This window comes from Pseudoliparis swirei, chromosome 8 (genome assembly GCF_029220125.1).
Source record: "Pseudoliparis swirei isolate HS2019 ecotype Mariana Trench chromosome 8, NWPU_hadal_v1, whole genome shotgun sequence".
Lineage (NCBI taxonomy): Eukaryota > Metazoa > Chordata > Actinopteri > Perciformes > Liparidae > Pseudoliparis > Pseudoliparis swirei.
The window spans coordinates 13014158-13040270 of NC_079395.1; the positions used below are offsets into that span (position 1 = coordinate 13014158).

The 26113-nt window shown below is 43.6% G+C and overlaps 1 protein-coding gene across 1 annotated transcript in view; it reads left to right on the forward strand.

Annotated features, from left to right (window-relative positions):
• Positions 1-26113, forward strand: part of LOC130197719 (receptor-type tyrosine-protein phosphatase S-like) — a 73364-nt gene that overhangs the window by 31031 nt on the left and 16220 nt on the right. Inside the window, exons 5-15 of the mRNA XM_056420556.1 lie at positions 3303-3491; positions 9649-9759; positions 17040-17309; positions 18012-18391; positions 20540-20741; positions 21564-21700; positions 21940-22084; positions 24013-24330; positions 24445-24638; positions 24784-24810; positions 25019-25136. Coding sequence (XP_056276531.1) covers positions 3303-3491; positions 9649-9759; positions 17040-17309; positions 18012-18391; positions 20540-20741; positions 21564-21700; positions 21940-22084; positions 24013-24330; positions 24445-24638; positions 24784-24810; positions 25019-25136 — 2091 coding nt within the window. The remainder of the gene's footprint in view (positions 1-3302; positions 3492-9648; positions 9760-17039; positions 17310-18011; positions 18392-20539; positions 20742-21563; positions 21701-21939; positions 22085-24012; positions 24331-24444; positions 24639-24783; positions 24811-25018; positions 25137-26113) is intronic.

Consider the following 26113-nt stretch of genomic DNA (forward strand, 5'->3'; position numbering starts at 1 on the left):
TGTGCAGTACCTGGGAGACAGCATCATCTGTAGATCTGTTTGGGCGATAAGCAAACTGCAGCGGGTCCATGGAGGAAGGGAGGAAGGCGCAGATGTAGTCCTTTATCAGCCTCTCAAAGCATTTCATGACCACCGAGGTGAGGGCCACCGGTCGGTAGTCATTCATACATGCCGGAGAAGCATTCTTGGGCACAGGGACAATAGTGGATCTCTTGAAGCAGGCGGGGACCACGGACTCAGCCAGGGAGAGGTTGAATATTGTGGTGAACACTGGAGCTAGCTGGTTAGCACAGGTCTTCAGTACTCGCCCAGATATGCCATCTGGACCTGCAGCTTTCCTGGTGTTCACCCTCAGCAGAGCCCTCCTCACACTGTGCTCGGTCACAGAGAGTGTGTGTTCATCCCCAGCGGTAGAACTCACCTCGGCTACGCTAACGGTGTTGTTGTTAGCCGGCGAGCTAGCGCTGTTGTTGCTAGCCTCAAACCGTGCATAAAATGTGTTCAGGTCGTCCGCTAGGGATGCGTCGGCACTCACCATAGCGCGGGGTCTGCTCTGGTAGTTCGTGATAGTCCGTAGCCCCTGCCATAGGCGCCTGGTGTCGCGCTGCTCCATCTGTGTTTCCACTCTGTCTCGGTACCTTCCTTTGGCGTCCTTCACCGCCCTCCTCAGTCCATAGACCGCTGCCTTGTACTCGTCCATGTTGCCGGATACAAGACCGGAGTTATAGGCAGCAGTACGGGCGTTCACAGCTTCACGGATGGATCTATCAACCCACGGCTTTTGATTAGGAAAGACCCTAACTTTTACCGTGGGGACGATGGTGTCCGTTAGCGTTGCTATAAGGCTCATAGCCACTTCCGTAAACTCGCTGACGTCACTGGAACTGGATTGGATCATGTCCCAGTCGACGACACGAAGAGCGTCCTGTAGCTCAGCCTCTGATTGGTCAGACCACCGCATTACGTTCCTCGTCACTACCGCTTCCCGCGCGATCCTTTGTTTATACTCCGGAAGCAGAAAAATGGCGGCATGGTCTGATTTGCCGAACGGAGGGAGAGAGACAGCCTTGTAGCCTCTCTTGAATGGCGTATAGCAGTGGTCCAACGTTCTTTCCCCTCTGGTAGCACACGTAATGTGCTGGTGAAAGTTCGGCATGACTTTTTTTAGGTTTGCCCTATTAAAGTCCCCAGTAGCCGGAGAGGGGTGGGGTTGGGGGATGGGGGGGGGGGGGAAGCAGATGTAGGTCTGGCATATACCTCGCCTCGGGGGAGCTCACCTCCTGACCTCCCATCGATCCACCCCCTTCTTCTTGCTTTCTCTTCCTGCATGTTTCATCAATGGCCGTGCCAATGGCCTCCATTCAGGTGGATCATTAGTATTGATCAGTCAGGGATGGTGTGAGCGACGGCAGGGAGGTCCCGTCCTTCCACTTGGGTCTCCGTTGGCTGACATCAGAACATTGCTCGCTCCAAGGCCTGCTCGCCACCTCCGCTTTAAACACAGCATTCAGACTCATCACCAGACTCTCCTCTGAGCTGTGATTGCTCTCTTGCTTTTTGTTCTCCTCTCCATCCTCCTCTCAGCAGCGGCTTGACAATCCTATCTGGCAGCGTTGCTCCAAACCTGATGACTGTGAAAAGAGAGGAGGAGAGCGATAGATCCTATCTTCACTCGGCCTCTCATCCCCATCGCAGAGTGTTTGGAGACAGATGGTACACGTCTGTCATGTGGTTAGGTAGCAGGGGGCCCGGAGGAGGAGAGGAGCATTGGATGTGGCCACGGCCGGCGTCTCAGACTGCTTGGCTCCAGACGTGTCGTGATGCCCGGCTTGAGCAAGCAAACATTTAGGTTTTTTTTGCCGTACTTGACAATCAAGGGACTTTTGTGAGTTTGATTTATTAGCCGAGCGAATTGCCATCTCCATAATTGCCTTGCAGCAGTAGGAAAGTGGAATATATAATTAAAGGTCCAGGTATGGGGGAGGTGTGTGCGTGTATGTGCGAGAGGGATAGAGTGGTTAAAAGGGTAAGAAGAGGAGGAAGCAGGAGTGCTGATGGATGCTTGATTACGTGTCTGGCCATCTGGACTGTTGTCACCGAGATGCTTAATCCCATTCACCACAGAAAGTGTGTGTGAATGTGTTTGTGTGCATGTGAAATAGAAAGCAACTGCTTTTCTGCATGCACACACCTTGATTCTCCTGGATGTGTGTGGACGTGTCTGTACATTTCTCTACCCGTATCGCACAAATCTGTGAAGATGCTAATGAGAAGATGGCCATAGAACCAAATATGAACACACACAGAGACACAGGAAACACACACACACACACCCACACACTTATCAACTGCCCCACAACATAATCAGACATATCCAGACGCTATGCAGACCCATCCCAGACCAGCCTCTCTAATCGTTGGTACATTTTAACAATTAGTGCTAACAAGTCCTTATTACCCCCAGTGCCCTGCCCCTCCTCCTGATCCCAGCTTCTAATTGCTGCTGCTGTTTCTGAGCAGCTCTCTGCATAGTTATTAGACAGAAATCATTACCACAACATAACACACCACACCATGGAAAACTCACAGTTCACTGACACTGCCACCAAACACCTGTGTCTCCAGGTTAGGAGTGTACTGTGTGTGTGTGTGAGTGTGTGTGTGTGTGTGTGTGTGTGTGTGCAGCACTTAAGTAGCTCCTGCTGACTGGGCGGTATGTTTACACTCCTGTAGAAACGGCCTGTCACATACACACACACACACACACACACACACTAGCTGTGGCTGTGCCGCCTGCTGGATTGCCTAATTACCAGCTAGCTGTAGGAGCAAACACACGACTTTGATGAGGAAGGGTACAGGAGGTGATCTGTCCCCGATCTCGATCTCCACTTTTAAGGGCAGATGTTAGAGGGGAATTAGTCAGTGTTATGTTTCTCCTTGGAAGAAGGACAGTAAGGGTTAATGCATGGCAGGGTTGACTGTCTTTCTGCAGGCATTGTTTCGCCTTTCGCATGGTCTGACTCACTGTCAGGAGGACAATGTCACTCTCGGCGTGACATTGTCCTCCTGACAGTGAGTCAGACCATCACTTTGCTCCAGACTGAACTTGAACTCTTGAACTTCAGCATATGTGGTACCCAAATGACGCATCTGAATGATTTTGGTGATGCACTTTGCCTTTCACACCACCATGAGGATATCATTTTAGGCTTCGTGTTCTGTCGACTTGCTATGAGTTTTGAATGCTTCCTGCTGCGGTTAATTCTAAACACTTTATTTATTTCTGTTCATCCTTTCAGAGGACCTGTTGCCATTTGGCTTCCCTAGTATAGACATGGGTCCCCAGCTGAAGGTGGTGGAGAGGACAAGGACGGCCACCATGCTGTGCGCAGCCAGCGGCATTCCCGACCCAGAGATCACCTGGTTCAAAGACTTCCTCCCTATCGACCCCGTCAGCAGCCATGGTCGCATCAAACAGCTCCGATCAGGTGAGAGAGACGTGCAGTTATTGTCAGATTACTTCATTTGAAAATAAGTAAACAAACAATGTTTCTTAAGCTTCTATCAGCTGAAATCCCTGTTACTCTAAATGTGGTGATTATCATGTTTTGATTATGATTGAGGGATTACATGCTCCACTCTGAGTGTATTGCCATCCTTTGGGGGTATAAAACCTTTTTAAAGCTAATTTAATTTTTTTTAAACGCTAATTGTGTGGCACTTGAGCCAAGAAAAAAATGCTGTTTTTAATGCACATTAGGGCAAAAAGATTTTTAAAAGATGCCATTTTAAAGGCACAAATCTCTCTCCATTGTGAACAATAATTGTAAAAATAAAAACATGCCAGCATGCAATGGAGAAAAACCAGGTCACGTATAACAAGTGGGTTGAAAAAGTTGAAAAACAATTATAAAGTAAATCCACTTTTAAATAAATGCTTAATATAATAATCAATGATCCAAAAAAATGAAAAAGCATCATATTTTTTTCTCCAAAAATCAATAGAAACGCACATGAGAGTTTAACTGATGCTCCTCTCATTCTTTGACCCGTCCAGCCTGAAATTGTGTGGAATGAGCTTTGTGTCCTAAAATCACAATATCAGATTACTGAAAATGCCGGTGACAGTAACAGGGAAAAGAGGGAGGGAAGAGTTGTTTGCTGCTTCAAAAAAGAGAAAGAGTGTGTCTGTGCAGATAGATGGAGGGATGAATACAGAAGAATAACATCTTGAGCTTAAAACCGTTAGTTCAGCTTTGTTTATGCTCCTCTGTAAATAGATGAATCAGTGTCTCCTAGATTAGGCAGACATGTATTTTCTCGCTGTCTCCAGGGGGGATGAGAGTGATGGTGAGGCGAAACCATTTTGTCGTTGCTTCATCCATATTCTTTGTGCAGTGCTCCTCCGTCCAGCCAGCTCTGATATCTGCCTGCTGTCTGCCCATATCCTTCACTGATCACTTGTGCCCTCTTGTCCACCTTGTGTCTGCTCTCAGGTTTGCTCAGTTTGCCATCACGCTGTGGGAACTCATTTAGGTCTCACGCTTTTACATGTTTAGTTACTGTTGCTGCACCTGTCAAGCTCAGCGCATGCCCATGACAATGACAACTTTGTCAGATTGAACCATATTCATCTTTTAGTAATTTTTTAAGATCGAAAATCTGTAGTAGTAGACCCTCATTTATTGCCGGTGAGCACAGATTTTGCCGGTTACAACGAAAATGGTAACCGTCTGTTGTTATCTACATATAGTCTGTTGACTGTTGTTTAGTACATTTGCGTTGAATTATTTTTAGGTACTTGTACTTTACTTATGTATTTCCATTTTACGTCTTTCTACCCTACTACATTTTGGAGGGAAATATTGTACTTTTAACTGTCCCCCATTTATCTGATAACCTTAGTTAATTTACAGATTTAGATTATTAATGTAAATGAACTCATACATAACAATGGAGTATTACTCAGCAGTAAGAAGTAGCCGCATTAGTGATGAATACATTAATATAAATAATTATAATGCAGTGATTTAAAATATATTATTCTGAAATGGGCCATTCTGGATAATGAACCTTTTACTTTTGGTACTTGAAGTGTATTTTGATGCTATAATATATCAATATAAATACGTTTGTTCTTTTAGCTACTTTTATAAGCAGATACAGGCGAAGGAAGACTCTTTACAGCACAAAAGACAAAAAAACAGCAACTGAGCAGCTAAAAAGAGTGACTGCTCATGGAACTGAAAACAGGGCAGAGGTGAGTGTTGGACTAACGAGGGACAGGTGAAACTGAGCAGGGCAGACAATCAGCAAGACAGGAAGTAAAACTAGTCAAATTTCAAAATAAAGTAAGATGACAGTAGTAGGCCCTATGTACTTATTTCTGTCTCTGGCTTATATACTCAAAACTCGACACATGTGAAAGAGTCTTAAATATGCGATTGATGGCTACATACAATTTGCTATGCAGCATGTCTGAGGCAAAAAATAAAATGTAAAAGACATGGACACAAAGGTACATCGTTGGTTTGTTTTACAGAAGCTATTACACATAAAACGTAACAATGCGAGATGAAACTATACGATGACGGGCTTACAGAGTTACTGGAGGTAGGCAGCTTGTTTGAATGTGTCAAGCTTTATTAAGCAAACACTGTTTAGTCCGTTCTTTACAATGTTGTTCTTGTGCTTTAGGTAAAAAAAAAAGGGACAAATAAAACAGATGAGAGAACGGCCGTTACTACAGCGACATGGTAGAGATCCAAAGTATGTCACGCCTGCCATGTCTCGTTACAGTTGCTATTATACCGGAGGCGAGGCTTTAATGAACGGTCAGTTGTGGTGTTTGCGGGTCGGACGCTTTCTGTGCCGAGACCAGTTTTAGCTCCTACACCCGGTGCTGTCCAAACATGGACACTCACCATTGAGATTCACAGGGTACCACAAGTGGAATTGCCTCTGTGTAAAATGCACTGCAGTGGGTGGGGGTGTGTGTGTGTGGGGGGGGGGGGGGATACAGGTGAGAAAATAGATTCACAAAGACAGCTACAGTGTGCAGTAGAAACCTCATGCCAGAGGGATCAGTGTCGTCATAACACAACTATGATAAACAAAATGCAAATGTTTCTCTATTCCTTTCTTATAATTTATGAGAACTGGTTGGTGGCCTTGAAGCGAAAAGAGAACCTCCCTTAAACCTCTCCGTGCATCTTAAAACAATAATCCTTTTCACCATTTTCTCTCTTAGTAAGTGCAGTAATATCATTGGCATACAATACTTCAAATAAGTTCCCCCTGGTCTGCTCTGTGAGGGCGTCACACTGAGACATGACTCTGATTCACCGGTACAGAAGGTAAGGCCACGAAACAAGACAAATGGCACAGTCAGATTCACTTCAGGCCTTAATAGGATTTCAAATCACCAAAACTACAAAATGCGCTGTATAATGAACCAAACACTGCAGTGCAATGATTTGGAGGAAATCAATTACACCTGAGCAACACGAAATAGCACCGAGGTGTGTTATGGATGAAACGCACCTTTAGAATCTGTTTAATGGGGGCACCTTCCAAGCACCGCCTCTGATTTAGTGGACGGCTGCCAGCTCTCGTTGGAGCGCAGCCAGGGATCTGTTTTTGGACACAATTATTGTTTTCTCTCCGTCTCTTTTCATTCTCCTTCTCCGTTTGGACCTGGAAATATTTTTATGGCCCATTTATGTCAGGATGAAACATGATATTGAGAATGACTGCTCTCAAATCCCACAAAAGGTGACGCACGGACATTTCACAGCCCATAAGTCTCCATCACCTGGGGTGTCCTCCCAATGCAGGTAGCTGTCCAGACGCTGGCCATCGGCCCACATGAAGCCTGCCCACAAAAGACGTCCGGTTTCCTGAGGATACAAAACATATGGCAAAGTAGAGAGCTGCACTTTTCCTTTATACCTCAACCAAGGCATCCATGCCATCTGCTGCAGCAGTGTAGATGTACGTGAGGAGAACCACGACAATCTATCTGTCCATCTCTGATATCGGGGCCTGAGATCTGAAGCGTTTACCTAAGCACTCAGCAGCCTGCGTCGACCTTTTATCTAAAGCACAAAGGATGTGATTATAACATAAAGACATCACTTTGTTTCTTAAAATCAGCTTTAGAGTAAAACAGCGATATTTGTGTGTCTCAGGGTTATTGTTGGGCTGTTTTTAAGCAATCGTGCTGATTAACAGACAAACAATGACATTTAATGGGAAATAAAGACACTGGCTGTAAAAACAAATGAGAGTTTTGGGTTAAGATTCAGGATTTTTTTTGTTATCATGTTTCTAGAATGAGACTCAAGAATTGTTCATGCTGTGATTTATTATACTTTGTTATCAAAAAAATACTTATCTAGTTACGTCTGTTTGTGGAATACATTAGGGGACTGATGAATGAGCAAATATTCTAAATGGCAACTAATTATTATTTTCATTATTTATACATTTTCTGATTATAAAAAATACAAAAAAATGTGTCTAACTGTTTTCGGTCTACATGAGATGCACTGTATACTCAATAGCTGACTTGCTCTAAAAATCTTGTCTTTATTGTTTTTCTTTTACGTATGTTTGTGTTTTACGTGAAGTAAACCGTGTTGTGGTGAAACCAGCGCCCGTCTGTCACGATTGTTACTGTCCCAGTTAAAGTTAAGGTCTCTCCTCGTGGGACACGGGAGTCCAGGTGATCTGTTTGACCCAGATGCTCTCGCAGAGCTATCACGTTAGCTGTATCTGTTGTCATCTGATCGGTTGGGTCTCAGCCCAGCGGACATTTTACACCTTCCTTCCGCAATTTCACATCAGCTCAATTCACCGAAGTCACATCTCATTCTGGATCCGTCAGCAGCCTCCAGACTAACAAACTCTTCTTCTCTGTTATCTTTCTTTTCTCATTTTTACAGCTTTTTGTCCCGCTTTTCCACACTGAATGTTTGTCCTTTGCCAGTTATCTGTCGATGCTCTTCGTGTGTGTATAGATGTGGTGACCTTTAACCGCGCATACATACTCAACAGCGTCTTTTTCCATGTATGGTAACAACATGTTTTGCTTTCTTTCTTTTTTTAAGTGAATTGCCATTTTCAAATGTGTGCCGATGGTTAACCATCTCTCCTCCACTCTGTCTTTCCCTCACTTATCCTTTTGCCTCCACCGATTACTGGAGAGGAGGCTGGGCTTGTAGAGCAGATAATTTATTCCTGTTTATCTCCTAACTCTGCCATGTACCGCGGGGAAATGAGAGATGGAAAAATAGAGAGAAAGAGGAGGGCGCGAGCTGTTTTCCTTTCATGTAACTGCAGAAGACAGAAGCAAATGGATGACAGCTTCAACTTGCAGAGCCTCCGCTGACTAAACACACTCGTGCACTCAGTCTTGCCCTCGCTGTGTTCAACAAGTCAAACATGGCCTCCTCTGAGAATCCAAAAGCATGTTTTATAAACTTGCATATACTGATCAGCTATTGTGTAAACTGTGATCAACTGAACTACCCACACAGACATACACACACACACACATGTTTTTCCCCGTGGAACATTTTAGTGCTCATCTGGCCGGGTTTTTAATATTTAATAATTAAAAGATTTTTTTGCCATCAGGATATTAACACACTGTGTCTGTAGTGAACTAATAATCATCTTAGCTTACATTAAATGAGAATGAATTAGATTTAATTTTGAGGGACCTCTGCTTTTCTTGAGGCTGCAACTAGTGATTATTTATTATCTGAAAAAAAAAATTTCATTCTGAAAGTGATTGTTCATTCTCATTTAATGTACATTTTTAATTTTAATCAGCTGCACTCTCTGAAAGCAGGACTTCTGTAATGGAGTATTTGTAACTTCTTTCACCACCATGTGTCTATGTGGTAGGTCAGAGCGTACATCTTCTGTTCCTCTGTAGTTCCAAACATCTCTCACATGCCAGCTCCCTTTTACTCGTCTCACAGACGATCTGATACAACACTGTGCTTTGTATCAGACTCAAACTGGCTGTGTGTGTGGTTGTTTATCTACACGACTATGTGTGTGTCTCCTGTTTACCAGGATGGGATCAGGGTAGCAGGATAAGAGCCGAGGAAGTAAAAGAAACAAGTTGAGGAGTTAAAGAGCATCGTCGGGTTGTTGACGTCTGATAAAGCTTGCCAAGATAGAAACAGGCCGTCTTCATAGCGGCAGTGAGCCTGCTGCAGGAGAGGAATGTCTTGTAAAGCGGCGTACAACAAAAAGCCATTCAACTGTCATCTGAGTTTTTAAAATGTCATTTTGAGACTTGCTTTTGACGTCCAAACTCTTTTTTTGTATGTGTTGCCGAGAACGGAAGGAGAAAATACATGAAAAAAATACAACTACTGGCAGATGAGACGCTTTCAGACGCTGCCTCACAGATATAAAATCAAAGCTGACTTTATTGAAAGTTGACGCGATAGAAGTGAGGATACACGAGAGTCCAAATATACCAGAAACAGACCAACACACAAACATCTCAGGGTGAAAAGGAGATGAAGCAAAGAAAGACGGAGAGCAGCAGAAACATTTTCGACAAACTTGACTGAACATCTTTATTCCCTTCTCTCTCTCTCTCTCTCACTTTCTGTGTTGCAGGAGCGCTACAGATTGAGAACAGCGAGGAAACGGACCAAGGGAAGTACGAGTGTGTGGCCACCAACTCTCAAGGCGTGCGCTACTCCTCCCCTGCCAACCTGTATGTGCGAGGTAGGACCTGAACCCAGAAACGCACACGCACACACGTGCACAGGCAAACACACAGGAATCACAACTATTAAGTCGCTCTTGGTATAAATCTAATCTATTTTACTTCTGTCCTCTTAAACAAGTATTACTAACTCATCCATTGTCTACAATATATGTTGACCCTGTTGTTTGGTATTTCTTACAATCACCCTTAACAAGTCCACCTTAAACCTCGGTGCGAGTCCCTACTGTGTCATCAAATTGAACATGAAGTTGGGAACACACCTTGGTTTAACTGCATGACGCGTCACTGATCTGTCTATTAAAACGGCTTCTGTACAAGAGGCAGATTAAGAGCAAAATGTCTAAAAAAAGATGCACAAATTTGATTGGAAGTTTGAATGGATTTGGATATGATCAGGATATAGTTTACTCTTATGGATGTTTACATTAATGGCATAATTGTGATGTATCACTGGCTTATGGCTGAAAGATCACGACCAATGTTGAGATTGATAAATTCTAGTGTCTATGCTAAGTGGGATATCGGAGGAGTGTGTATGCGATGTGCGCGTGTTGGTGAGTGTGAGTGTGTGTGGAGCGAGAGGCTTTGCGCTGGCCGTTTTTATTCTCTCTGTGTTTCCCCGTTCTCTCTCCCCCCCTCACGTCATTGTGTTCTGCATCAACCCCCTCTCATCCCTCAGAGCTTCGAGAAGGTTGGTGTGCTCTTTCTTTTCTTTTGTTACTCCTTTGTTTCAGAAAGCTTCACTTATTGAAACAGAGAGAAACAAAAAAGAAAAAACAAAACATTTAAAGGACACCGGTGTAGATTTTGAAGTGAAATGATATTGTCTCCGTAAAATGAAGAGAGTTGATTTCTCTAAAGCTGCTACGGTGATGAAGTGGTCTGCCTATGCAGCAGAGTGCATTGACTGCATTGTGAGGCCTTGTGTGCAGAAACCCTTGGTATTGCCTTCACTCCCCGATCAATGTTTCCTGCATGGTATGATCTTGTTGTCATGGAGACCCAAGAATTGGAAGATTAAAAAAAGAGGCGATGTTTGCATGGAAGGAGCGAGAGAGAGAGAGAAAGAGAAAGGAGCACCGCTTGCATGTTTGTTGACTGACGGACTGACACCGGAGCATGGCGCAGAGTGTGTGTTCAGGCCTCGTGATGCGCTCGGGTTGTGTTATTGAACTTGCCGTCCTCTCATGTCTTGCTACTGTCTCCTTTCGGTGTCTTCTGTTGTGTCATCATTCGTGATGTTGTGTCCCCCCACATTGTGCACTTTTTGCATTGTGTGAAAATCTTGCACTCGCAGTCACGCTTATACACGCCCCGTCTGTGTTGACGTTACGTGTCATGTGCAGGTTTATAGGAGAAACATAAACATAAACTCAAGATGGAGAACATCGCCTCTGTTTGGGAGCGACTACATATGTTTACTCGAGAACAGATTTGAGAAACTTGTGCTTTACTTTAGAATGATGCTCGTTGGAATACTTAGAAATATTTTTTACTCCAATACATTTCTCTATCACCTAGAGAAACAGGCTACTTAAGAAATTAACATGTTACATAAAAAGACTAGAATGACCTTATAAATGATGATGCATTGTTATAGATTATAAACCACAACAGTATTTAAAATAACAATTACATCAGTGAAATGATACTTATTCATGAATGCATTCGTCAAATTAGTACACAATATTAAATAATTAACAATAGCCTCACTGGCTCCTTTATTTTACTTTAGATACCATGTATGAAAGATGAAATAACACATTCCTCTCGTTTAAGTTCATTAATGAAATCCTCCTCGTCTCAATCTGATGCTCCAGCGTGTTCTGGTGTGACAAGTGGCTTTTGGCGTGAGCTAGCTGTAACACACAATGCTAATGTCACATGACTGAGTCAGTGCTCAGATTGCAGGACTCTTTTTCACTTTAGTTTAGTTTAGTATTTTGCTTTAGCTCTGAACGGCCACTTGTGGTAAAAAGTGAAATAATATAATTTCAAAAGTCATGTAGGCTATAAGACATGCAGGACTTTTACTAATAATTGAGTATTTGTAAAGAAATGAAAGGCTCTGAATACTGCACATCTTCTGGATTCACAGTAACACTAAACTGTGTTTACCTGTAACACGGCCTGGTCGGTATCTCTGGCTGCTGCTATCTTCCCTAAACACTCCGATATGCCTCTACTGTATGACATTTGAAATGACTCGTATCCATTCACATTTTTAGATATGGAGGAGATATTAATGAGTCCCTCTTATTCCAGTGGATAAGAAAAGCAGTGTCCTTGAGACTGACTGGATGGTGCTGCGTAAATGTCAGCTCGGTGACGGAGCAGAACGGGTGTAGTGCAGAGCTGAGACGCCGCGGTAATCCTTGTGGCGGTGCCAAGGTCTCCCCAGCCGGTAGCCTCCAGCCTCCCTGCAGAGGACGAGGCTAATGATGTCCCCGCTAATAAAGAGTGAAGCTCCTGGCTCTCACAAACTGTATAGAAACGGAGGGGGAGTCATGTGACCCGGCTCGATTGACTTAAAGCCCGATGCTCTGTGCGCATGTGAAGGATTATCCCTTGTTATTAACTCACTTTATTGTAAAATACTCTGCGACGTCTCTGCAGTGGATTCTTCTTAGAAATACTGGTGGGTCCATGTTCCAGGTTCCTAAACGATCATCTGGAGTCTTCACCTTCATCCTGTTGTTGCTCGTGTTGCCAAAGTAATCCATCAGATAAATAATTGTACATTTTAGATGTTTCATTTTTGCCATATTAATAGGTGTATATAAAAAAAGAGGAATGACATTGATAGTGTCTAGTGATGCTACGTTGCATTTGCTGTGTTTGTCTTGAGCATGGAGCTGTGATGGGTACAGTCTGTGTGTCTGTCTGTCCGTCTGTCTCCAGCATGCTCAGGTGAGGAGATGCCTGCCTAATCATGTCTGTTTTCTAACAGATCTACCTGTTTTTGTCTCTTTGTCTCTTTCTTGTCTTCAACTTCTGCATCCAATTCTGGGTATAATCCAAATGCACTTCATCGTTATTTATGAAATGATATTAGTGACGTCAAGGCAACTTTTTTTTCTTCTTCATTTCTTTCTATTCAATTTGTTGAAATCATGCAAAAATGTTAACTTCTATTTAATTGTCTCTAGATTCTTTGAGTAGGGAGATGTGGCCCATGAAGATACCAAGTAATGATGTGACACATTGAGGAGTGGAGGTTATGCAGCACATTTACCGAAAGTTATTTATTTATCTTTATATGATCTTTTTCATTTCTTATATTATATAGATATATTATAATTACTGCTGGATTTCCAAGTCATCTAAAAAAGTCATTGTTTCGCTCCTGTAACTTTTTATTTCATTATATTTTCATGTTATGTCTTTTGGCACACTTCTGGAACAGTTGTTCCTCCCCATGTTCATGTTTTATTCTACATATGAGCTTCCTAGTGTTAGGACGATGTTTCTGCTCTCTGTCTGCCCCCCCTCTCATGCTCTCCTTTCATGCAGAGATGTTTGTCTGTTACTCTCTCTGTCTCTTTCTGTTTCCTGTGTCGTGACTAGGGTTGGGTATCGTTTGGGTTTTTTCCGATACCGGTGCTAAACCGGTACTTTTAAAACGATACCGGTGCCTAAACGGTGCCTGAACCGATACTTTTTTTTAAACGCACAATGAGGACATTAAAAACCTCTTTGGCCATATTCCCTGTAGAAGCCGTTATCACGGAGCACTGACAAACAACGGATATCAGACTGTTAACATACACAATATATGTTCTCCATTATATGATGTGATATGTATTGTCATGTGCAGACGTTATAGGGTTAATCCTGTCACTGTGTTGATGGGCAAAGAGAACAACCAATCAGAGGTACTGAAGATGACACGTGACAAATAAAGTTTTGCTTCTGACAGCGTGAGTTCCACTGAAACAAAGTGATGCCCCACGGTCTTTATTCCTCCGTCATTATATTCCCGGTAACACCGGGTAAACAGCCGGGATCGCTGTACATCAACACATCTGCTAGCAGACTGTCACGCTCGTAGCTCGTAGCTAGCGCTAGCTACGAGCTACGAGCTAACGCTAGCTACGAGCTAGCTTAAGCATGGTTTTAATGGCTCATTTATTATTTCTTGGCCTACTTTTATGAATGCAAGACTTGCAATCAACGTTACGGTACTAATCTGAGTTCAGGCTGCTCTTTTATTCATCGGTCTCCACGTGTTCAGGGGGACCGGTGACGGTCTCCCCGTCGCGCCCAGCCTGACGCTGGTGTGCTCCAGGGTTGCCAGGTCTGTGTGACAAAACCAGCCCAATGGCCAATCAAAACCAGCCCAAAGGCCAATAAAACAAGCCCAAAAAACAAGCCCAATATCAGAACTCAAAATATGCCTGTGCCAAACCATATACACTGCTTTTAAAGTCCAACAGCATTGCTATCATTTCCAAATGTATTGTAATATCTACAAAGTAACAACAAATGGTTAGTATGCCAGCATTAAAAGCAGTTTTCCCGAAACAGTTATTTCACCTAGGTCCTAAAATGGCCTTGTGTAATTAGATACAGTATATTATCATAAATAAAATATAGCTCTGTGAAGGTAGACCAATTCACTGACGGACAAACTAACCTGTTGCTTTGTCTTGAGGCTTTCTCTTCCCTTTTCTCTCTTCCTCCCTGCCTGGACAACATGAATGTACTGTTTTTACTTCATATGCATTTACTGTAGTTAATGCAATACCTTATTTCAACTGAAACACCTTATCATGTTGCTTCACTATATTTTTATCAGATACTTATAGTTCAAACAATGTACGCACTCGACAACTGGAGAACGGAGCAGCATTTCGAATATGTTTCCCCGTTTTGCTGTGGTTTTGGAAATCACTGTGGTGCGCACGAATCTCGGTTTTGCAGTACCGACAAAAAGCTTTGGTATCATCCCCGTTCTATCCATTCTTTAATTCCGTTTTCACTTTCCCATTCTTTCGTATATTTCTTCCCGTATTTAGCCCACTTACCGGGTGGCATGTTTCTCCAGTGTAGCTAGCTACACTAACTACCAGACCAGAGTTGGGATCGAGCGGGTCGCGGGAGACTGAGAGCGGCGAGAGCTTTAGGTGCGTGTGTGTATGTGGGCGTGTCCCATGTCCATGTGTGTACGTGCTGATCTGGAGTCAGTTTGGTAGGATTTGGGTAGAAATAAATTATTTCATTTAAAATATGGATTTTTATTTAAAGATATTCATGTAATTTGCATGCAAAATAGGTCTACCCGAACCAGCGGACAAAAAATTCAACCCGCGGCAACACTTCAAAAGTAGCCCAATTCCGCGGGAAAACCGCGGACCTGGCAACACTGGTGTGCTCCACACGGTTTACGTAGTCACACACGGTCACGGAGCAGCCTCCGCTGTCAAAGTTATATGATCGGCTATCGTAACCTGCTGACAGGGCGGAGTCACCAGAGAAGTTCACAACAATAGTTTTTTTCAATTTCAATCGGCTCAGGCACCGGAAAGAAGCACCGAAATGTGCGTTGCGTTTCGGTCCGGGTAATACCGGTTGTATTGGAACCGGTACCATATTGGCACCGGGTTTCGGTACCCAACCCTAGTCGTGACCTGGGGTATCTTCCTCCTCTCTTCCTTCAACATCTGATCTCTACTAGTCTTTTCTCTTACTTTGGAAGCTCCTACTTTCTGAATGGGCCTGACTCTGGTATATAGCCGTGTTTTTAAATAGATCCATGTGTTTCTTCTTCCTCGCTCCTCTCTTCTTCCCCCCTTTTCCCTCCTTCCCCTGAAACCCTCTTCTAATTCTCTCTTTATCCCCACTTCCCTGTCTGTTCCCCTTCCTCTCCCTTCCCCTTTTTTTCTCTTCTTCTTCTGCATTCTGTCTGCACCCCGATGTGTAGGAGCGACAGACACATGTACATAAGTTTATTAACTTATAAACATGCACATACTACCTCACATATCTCTCTTTTTGCTCGCACTCGTTCTCTCCCGTTCTGCCTCCTTCATGCTGTCTTGATGTTCTTTAATTAATGTGTCCTATGATCACTCTGTAATTGCCACAACACCCTCTTAGAACCCTCGATCCACTCCTGTCAGCATCTCAATTCATTTGACTACACACTGTATCAGTTATGAATCCTATGTATTGTACAGTATCTTGTTGTACAATGTGGCTGTCCTTTGCTACATTGCCTGTCATTGTCTGGAAGAGAAGCAGAGCTGCCTCTTTCTTTCTTTCTGTCTCTCTCTCTCTCTGTCTATCTCTTCGGAGTCTCTGCTCTCGTCTCGCTTCTCTCTGTCTCCCTCTCTTCAGTTCTTCGCTCTCTTCTTTGTGTTTCTCCACCATTTTATCCCTCTTGAGTCGCCCAGGCATGCAAGTGACCTATGAGTTCAGTCTCTCGATGCATCTCTCCCTAATATACAGTCAACCAAGCTCCTACAGATCCAGTTTTGGATATAACTTGCTACTTTACTTGTACTTCTTATGGGGACACAAATAGCTGGAGGGGCCTATTGATCGGCCCCCGTGATGCATGCTGGCTCTAGAAGAGCTCAGTGAATGCAGTAGAAGCTCCTCAAGGCACGGAAAACCCAATGAAGTCAAGTTTCTCACTGACGTTTCTGGTAAAGTTTAACATGATTAGTCATTGCTTGGAGGGGGACATGTGATACTAAATTAAACTCTAGTCAAAAATCTAAATCAGAAAATTGTATTTATCGGCTTGAAAATGAATGATAACCAATAAGAAGAAAAAACATTAGTTTTTTAAGAAGAGAAACTGACTATAGGTGTCATGTCCTGGTTGAAATGATACTCAAGAGTTTGTCACTATATCATTTTGAGTAGGCAGCTCACTGAATGGTTTAGCTCAACACAAGATTTGTGTCTTTCTGTTGGAATCATCAGTACCATAAAGTAATTGGGACTAAACTTGAAATATCCCTTTGTAATTTTCTGTAAAAACCCTAAAGTTCATTCTCCCCCTTCCTGTTACCTCTCCTCTCTTTCCTCTCTCTCTCTTTCTTTTTATCTCTCTCGCCCTCACTTTCTTTCTCCATCTCAATCTTGCTCTCTCCCTCTCTCTTCCTCTATCTCTTTCTCTCTGATTCTCTCTCCCTCACTCCTCCTGCCCCCTTCTTTTTCTCCACCTTTATCCTCCTCAATCCCTTCCCGACTTTTCTCGTCCCTCTCCTTACTCCTAAACCCCCATCCCCCTTGCTCTCTACCCCCGACTCTCCTCTTTTCCCAGTGCGCCGTGTGCCCCCCCGTTTCTCCATCCTCCCTTCCAACCATGAGATCATGCCAGGAGGGAGCGTCAACATCACCTGCGTGGCCGTGGGTTCGCCCATGCCCTACGTCAAGTGGATGCTGGGAAGTGAGGACCTGACCCCAGAGGATGAAATGCCGATTGGACGGAACGTGCTGGAGCTCAACGGCGTCCGGGAGTCCGCAAATTACACCTGTGTGGCCATGAGCAGCCTGGGCATCATTGAGGCCACCGCTCAGGTCTTAGTAAAGAGTAAGAGACGCTCAAGTTGAATGATTAACCATTTTGGCTCCCAGATAGAGAAAGCGGTGTGGAAGAGGGCCTCCGTTGTTGCTCTATGGGAGGATGAATCCAGTTTGACTGGGTTTCCTCGTCATTAAATACTAATATGTCAGGAGAACAGGATACTTGGATATATTTATAAGAGCATAACGTTACGGTCGACACCTGTCAAGCTCATTGGTACCATACGTTAACAAAGAATTTTGCTTTTTAACTGTTCTGCTTTTTAATTGTGTCCATTTTTAAATATGTTGTACGGCGACCTTGAGTGCCTTGAAAGGCGCCTTATAAAATTAATGTATTATTATTATTATTATTATTATGAAATTGTTTGTCAGGCGTTCATCATTATGCCATTTGTTATCCAATCCTTGAACAGAAACAGCTACTAAATGAGTGTACCGTCATGTAAATAGTGTATCCTCAATCCTCAATCCACAGTGAGTACAACAACATGCAGTCTAGAGTCTTAATAGTGTAAACATTACAGAGCAAAACGTATTGAGATGTATACAAAGAACAGAAGAGAAGTTACTGTGATAGTGATATCTACAAATAGATACAACAATGTACAACAGGTACACTATTAATCTACTTGTAACACAAGTACAGATCAAAAACAATAAATGAAGTCATATAAATCTCTTCCTCTCCCCTCTCTCTAATCCCCAGCTTTGCCGAAGCCTCCCGGCACACCCATTGTCACAGAGACCACCGCTACCAGTGTGACCATCACCTGGGACTCCGGTAACCCAGACCCGGTCTCCTACTACATCATCCAGTACAGAGCCAAAGGGCCGGACAGCAAGTACGAGATGGTGGACAGCATCACCACCACCCGCTACAGCATCGGGGGACTGTACCCCAACACCGAGTACGAAATCAGAGTGTCAGCCTTCAATAGCATCGGCCAGGGCCCCCCCTCTACACGCGTGGAGGCCCGCACAGGCGAGCAGGCCCCGGCCAGCCCGCCCCGAAACGTCAGGGCCCACATTATATCCCAGAACACAGTGATGGTCCGCTGGGAGGAGCCGGAGGAACCCAATGGACAGGTGGGATGAGGACACAAACTTTAGAGAAACTAGAAGAAAACATACATTTTACATTTACTTTGATTATTTTTCTATCAAACAGCAACGTGGTGTAAATATATTGGGAGATGGCTGCTGCCCAAGTTCTGTAAAACAAAACCAGAGTTGATTTGATGTGACGACTTCAAGTCTTATTTAGTATAATTTAAACAGATATTCACTCCGTCATAGCCTCTGCTATTCCAACTAAAGGGGACAAACGCCCGTTCAAAAAAATCACACTTATTATTATATTATTATGTATTAAGCTCTAAGACAATCCAAACATATTAGTAAACGTAAACAACTCTCTCCCAAAGGGCTAAAACTCAAATGTGTTATCAACTTATAAATAATTGAATTGAATTGACTTGGTGAAGATGTTATAGATGACACAGAGCTCTGACAATAGAATAAAGCTCATTTGGTTATAAAAAGATCAAAACAATTCAAAGTCACTCTCCACTTTATTGCCTGTGGAGCAGCTCCATACTTTATTTTTGATGACTTGCCTCAATTCAAGCTGTTAAATTCTTAGTCTGTATTCCCAACTTCCAATCGTCCCACTGCATCTGCTTTGGAAAACAAGGACGCCCACAGCTAACTAATGTTTCACCAGCATCTATAAAGAAGCTACATCAATTACCACAGCGCCATTATCTAAGAGAATTAAAAATACAAACTTTTTCAGAAATGTGATGACCTTAAATTCCGACGATCTAATTTAAGACCTTTTAAAGTCCCGCAGCGACCTTGTTGAAAGAGACCGGATTAGTCTAGTAACTTCCTGCATGTTCGCAACAGCTTCTGTCAAGCACAAATCAAATGGAGGGGAAAAGAAAATTCAATTACAACGTTGTAACCGCAAACATTGCATAAAGTAGAAATTGATGAAGTAATTCTGCTCCTGGCTCACTGGGTGTGACTCCATGCTGGGATGTCAGGTTTGTTTACGTCGACAAACTTGGACCAGATGGATCCTGCCTGAGCTTCCGACTCAGAATATATCAACTTGAATGAGTGTCCGTTGCACTTTTCCCTGTTGGAGGGTTCAATGGACAGCTCCACTAATTCTCTTGTTTCTGGCTTTGAGTGAGAGAGTAGCTCATGTTTCCAAATATTGATTGAACCTTTTCAGGCCATGAAAATAACATGTTGGAATTCTTCATTTGGGTGGTGTTTCACTTTAAGTCTGTTTGGGAACATGTAATATTCAGTGTATATACAGAAACCATTAACCCATTTCTCTACATTTTCCTCAGAATTTAACTTAACTGCTTTCTGTGTAATGCCATCCGTTGGTGTTGGGGGACGAATAAAGTATGATTGATCACAATAATAGTAATTTAAGACTGAATCACTGACAACATTTCAAAATGACACACATGTCCACACAAGGTTAAACCGATAAGGCCTCAATAAAAGCCCCCGTTGGGAGCTATTCGAGTGTGCTGGTTCATGTCCTTTGCAGGGATTGTGTCTTGCCAGAGATTTCCCTCCTGTAACTCCCTCACTACTTTCCCCATGCTCTCAAGAAAGAAAATGTAATTGGACTGTCCGCTCTAAGTTAGGAGCAGTCCCTCTTGAGGCTTATTTCCGTTTCCAGCGTACCTAACTGTGAAGTAGGTTCATAAAAATGCAAGACAGAATAGATTATGGGGATTATGGATATTAAAGAGTAAAAACAGGAGAGGTGGTAGAGGTGATGGCACAGCAGAAGGATTACACATACTCTGAACTGCCCATAAACAAATCCCTGTGGAGGGCTAGGGGATGTGATTAAATTTTACACACTACCATATGAGCACTGGTCTAAAAACTGGTGTTGGAGTGAGATTTGTTGGTCAGGGTCAACTGCACAACAGCTGCAGATGTGAGGACATCACCTTGTGAAAGTGACCTCCGATAAACCCTGGACCAACAAATCCACAGGACCATCTGGACTAAAATAGAAAATAATTCACAAGTGTTCACCTTAACTGTGATACATTGTGGTATTATGGATTACCATGGGGGTGGGGGGGATCCCTTAATATAGCCGTGTCCCTGGTGACCTTAAAATCCAGTCCCAATCCAGAAACCCTGCTCTTCATCTCGCGGACTTCCTTTCTCTCCGCTCCTCTGTCGTAGGTGAAAGGCTACCGTGTGTACTACACCATGGACCCGTCCCGGTCCATGAACGAGTGGCAGATCCATAACGTCCAGGACAGCGTGATCACCACCATTCAGAGCCTGGTGACCTCCAAGACCTACACCATCCAGGTCCTAGCCTTCACCTCTGTAGGGGACGGACCCTTCTCAGACCCCGTCCATGTTAAAGTCATGCCTGGAGGTCAGTGTGTGTGTATACGTGTGTGTGTGTGTCTGTGTTTTTGTGTGTGTGTGGGGGGGGGGGATGTGTGGGCATGCTGGTGTATAGATAACAGGTAAGTGGAGCTCTTCATGAGTAATGGTTGTTTGTTAGACGTGCACATCTAACAAAGCCCGGTGACAGCTTCTGTGTGTGATGGGAGGGACAAAGAGATGATTACTCTGATGGTCTTACTGGTTAAAATGTCTGCAGCGCCTGAGCTCATGCTACTGCATCAGATGTCTCATGAAAGCCTACCGTTTGCCAGCACATACTATAAAAACTGCACAGAAATACTTGTATTTTGGAGATTTATGGGAGTACCGGTACATTTTTTTAATACCACTATAACTTCTTATCACTTAAAAAATTAAGTCAGGTTAAAATGGATAGATTTCTCTGTAACATTTGGAAATACCTGATGTAATAAGCAGTAATTACAGCTTGTTTGGAAACAAAAATACATACTTGGTAATAAAGTAATTATAATTCAACACTCAAAAATAAACGCTCCAAACAGTCATTAGATTTGATTGACAATGGCATTTTCGTGGCAAGATTATTTCCATTCTTATATATAGAGTATTGACAAAACACACAGTAATAAAGTGATTTGCAGTAATACATTTTTTTTTTAAACAAGACAAAAACAAACTAAAAAGGAAAGTTAAAAAAAATAAACATAATTATTTCAAAGGACAAAAACACAGGGTATAACATAGGTCTAAAAATCAAAAGATTGTAGTAGAAAGCTAAATTAATTAAGATAAAGACTGACTGACCTTTTGCTCCTCTCCCCTTTAGTCCCGGGCCAGCCGGGAAAGTTTAAAGTCGGTAAGGTGACCGACACCAGCATTGAGCTGACCTGGGAACCCGCCTACACAAAGGAGGGCATTGTCAACTATGAGCTGCTCTACAAACCTGTCAAGTTTGGCAGCTTGGTAAGACCTCTCTCTCTCATCTCTTGCTCTCTTTTTATGAACCTGTCTGCTGGCTGGATTTTTTTAACAAGACAGAGGGATGAGAGGACAGATAAAAGGAGGACGTTTAAAAGATTAACCCCAGTGTCCATTGCCGCTGTGTCTGCTCGTGACAGTCTCATCTCTTTAATGATTTATTCCTCACTGCCATCATTTCACCTCTGGTCCTGCCGTCTGCTCTTCTTTCTCCTCTCTCACAGGAGAAGCTGACATTCGGGCCGAGGATTTCTTACACAGTGGAAGGTCTCAAAGCGAACACCGAGTACTCCTTCTCCCTGGCCGCCATCTCAAACAAAGGCATCGGCGCTTTCACCAACGAGCTGGTGCAGAGGACGTCACAAGCCAGTACGTCTCCGTTCGACCCGGTTCACATGCTGGACCTGCAGCCACTCACTAGAAGCCTCTGTGAATTGTATTGTATTTCAGTCTTTCACAAATCTCATGCAAAAACGTGTTCTCTAAACACACACACACACACACACACTGGTCAAAGTGCATCAGCTCCTGAACCGGTGAAACCTGGGAACCGTTTTCCCCTCTCTCCATCTATCTCATTTATCAGCCCATCTGTCCAACACAACCTCCATCTATCTACGTTTGACTGTGCCTCTCTTCCTGCGCGTCAGCCTCTCGCTTTCTTACACAACCACAACATCATGACAGATGGAGATGGAGCAGCGATTAATGTTTCACTCTTCCTTTTCTTCACTCTCCTTTCACTTTTTTCCACTCTATCAGTGTCTAATGTCTTTGAAAGTTGAAAATGCCCGCCACTTATTGGCTAGCAGCCAGTGGTGAGGAGCATTAAAGGATGGTGGTTGGCCTGCTGTGTGGACAGGTACGTGCCCGTCTGTATTTTGTACTTTGATTCTTTTCCTTGTCTCCTTCTCGCTGTTTTTCTTCTTCTGCACAGCTAACGGCAGTCAATTATGTAAGATCTATTTTGCTCTGACATATTGAGTTAACTTATATCTGCACGAAGAGGAAAATACAGGTATAATGGAGAAAATGTTACAAGGAAAAGAAACGATTAAGTAGTCAGGGTCGAGAGAAAAGCAAGTCCGTGGCGCTCTAACACTTCAACGGTAAGTTTTTGTCCAGTATTTATCTCTCGACAGACTCACACACTGTGTATTCACAATCAGATCATTTATAGAATCGAGTACAAAATGTGCTAAACACTTTTAGATGGTCTCCTTTCACTCTTTACCTCCAAAAAGAAAGAGGGTGGTGGGGGGTCCAGGAAGGAGAAGGTGCCAGATAAGCAAACTATTTCATGCAGCAGAATTCATTTCCCTGGGAGGTTATGTGCGCTTTGTTATCGCCAAGCTTTGGTGCACATCTAGATTGTCCCCCGAGGCCAACAGAACAGTGGCTGTACGGCTGAGTGGAGCGATGCTTGAACCTGTCAGCTGTGACTATTACACTCCCACACATACACACACGCTATTCACTCCAGAGCTCACACACACCCTCAGACGGCGCGTACGCAGGTGTGTGTGGTGGCGCTCGCGCTCTTTCACAAACATCTTTTAGGGTGGGGGATACCTGCAGCTCAGGGATCTATGGCGGCTGTGATTATTGGCTTGTCTGTTACAGTACATATGCAAGCCGTCTTCGGATTAATTTCTTGTCTGCCATTCTTCATTCTAGCCTGACTTTCAACATCTGAGTGCCTTTCTCTCCCGGGATCCTGATTTAATTTGAACTCTACTCCTAAATCCTTCCAGCACGATGTGAGATCTGTAATAGTTTGTTTTTTTCCTCCCTTTGTGAAGCTCGAGGATGATGCCACCATGGGGTCTGGTGTTGTGAAACGGGTATATTTGTCTGTGCTCCTGTGTACTGAGGTGTGCACCCCTGCTTTAGAAAGAACGACTTTTTTTTTTTTTTTCATTCATAAATCTGAATCATTTAATGCCATTAGTATACGGCTAGAGGATATGGTATAATCATTGGTTATCGGATACACTTTCTCCTTGGGTGTAATTAAGTCCACTTGGGGTCAATACTCTTGTCTCTGGTTTATTTCATGAGGCTAACCTTGTGCTTCTCAAAGATGTGGTTGCTCTCCTTCTGTGTCTTACTCATGTTTGTCCTGTCGATATCTCTTTCGCTTCAGTTTATCTCAGTTTCTTATTGTTTCCTTTTTTATCCTTATTTTCCTTTTGCATATATTTCCCCCCCTTTCTCAACCCAAACATCTTGGGTCTCTCCTAAACCTTTTGCCAATTGCCCCCCCTCCTCCTCCTCCTCGCCCCTTGTCCAATCAGAGCCCTCAGCTGCCCCCGAGGGTGTGTCGTGCGAGAGTGCCAGCTCCACTTCGCTGAGAGTAAATTGGAAGCCGCCTCGAATCGAGGGTCAGAATGGTGAATTGGCAGGTTATGAGCTGAGATACCTGAGAGTTTCTGGGGCTGAAGGTGGAGGGCAGGGCCAGGATGTGAATGGGCCTCCTATCCCGGCCCAGGAGGGGCAGACATTGTTAGGGGGGCTGGAGAAATGGAGCTGGTACAACATCAGCGTGGCAGCCTTCAATGCAGAGGGGGCCGGACCCAACAGCCCTGTGGTGACCTGCAGAACTAATGAGGACGGTAAGAATGAGAGCCATAGATCAGACTTAAACTTTATTGATTGTTTGTTGATTATTTATTTACTGGCTGGACTGTTGATCACTTAGTTAACTTTGAATTTGTGTGTGCAATTAGTTCCCGGTGCAGCCCCTCGTGAGGTGGATGTCAAGCCGCTCAACTCCTCAGCACTTCGGGTCACTTGGCGGTCAGTGTTGCCACGGTTACGGCAAGGCCAGGTCCGTGGCTACCAAGTGCATTTCAGCCGTGCAAAGCGCAGTGACTCACGAAACCTTCCCCGGATCAAAGACCTCTTATTGGATGAGTCCCAGGTGACATCATAACCAAATATTTGATGAAAAGATGTTCATTTATTTTATCATGAAATATCCTCCCTCTCTCCTTTTCGTCCTTTGACTCAATCCTTGTCTCATCTGTCTCGGCTGCCTTCGGGGGGTGTCTCATCTGTGGGATAAGATGGAGGAGGCTGACTCAACTCAATATGTGAGTGCACAATGCATCCGTTACATTGCACAGAGACAGCCACGAAGTCCTCATCGAGTTTGACCACTCTGATATGTCACTTTTTTATTTTATTTATCACTGATGCATAACTGTAAAGAAAGGAAAGCGACAGCCCTGTGTAATGTCTCCCATTTAAAGGAACGAGTTGGCAGTATTTGATCATGCTGTTCTGTGTTTTCCCCCACAGGAGCTGATTTTAGGGGATCTGAAAGCAGAGACTGTGTACTCCATCTCAGTGGCAGCGTACACCACCAAAGGGGATGGAGCGCACAGCAAAGCCAAACTGGTGCAGACCCTGGGGATTGGTAAGCATACACTAAGTATATAGTTCGCTGGATTTAGTAACTTACTCAAGAATTGATCGTACAGTAAGCTGCACCAGCCAGCAGTAAATAAACAGCCAAATCAATTATAATTCTTCCGCAAGATTTCGACGATATATTTTTATTAGTGCTGTGAAAAATAACGCGTTAACTCAGTTAATTCAATTACAGGTTTAACTAGTTTTTTTATTTTTTACGCATTTAACGCATGCGCAGAATGAGCTTCCAATCTGTCTGTTGTTGGTCGTCGGGACGAAAAAAAAGTCACTTGCAAAATGAGCTTCCAATACACCACTTCAATCTGAACTCTGTCCGCTCTCATGCAGACGGTCTGTTCATCGGTAATGATCCTTCCGCAGGTTCACCTCCGGAAACCTTGTTACGACTTTTACTTCCTGTAGATCAGGGTCTCAACACGTCGATCGCGACCTGCCAGTCGATCGCGGCGTAGTGTCGGTAGATCGCATGACATTAAAAGATTGGCCCGCCCCTGACATGTTCTCTAGAGCACGTCTTTGTTATTTTATTAAACTAAACGTCTGTTGTTGATCGTATCTCCACAGCAGCATGTCATTTCTGTCTCTTCGCGTTGCGTTAACACTTATCGATCTCCGTCTCGAGCGCCACAGAGCTCCGTGCGTGCGCATCGGGACCGAGCAAAAAAAAAGTCACTTGTCAATCTGTCCACCTTTAGATTGTATCATGGTGGAGTTAATGGTTGACAAACAAGAGAAAAATTTTCTGTTTAACCCTCCTGTTACCTTTACATTTACGAACATATTTTACCCTCGGGGTCAATTTGACCCCAGCAATTAAAACCTCCAGAAAATTATTAGAATTAATATTGCTTCCCAAGTTTAAGTGTGAGGTACTTTATGTTTGTTTGTTGACTACCTAAATAGCCCTTTAAATAAATAAAAAAGTTGATATTTCTGATATGTTTGACACTGTGAAAAACA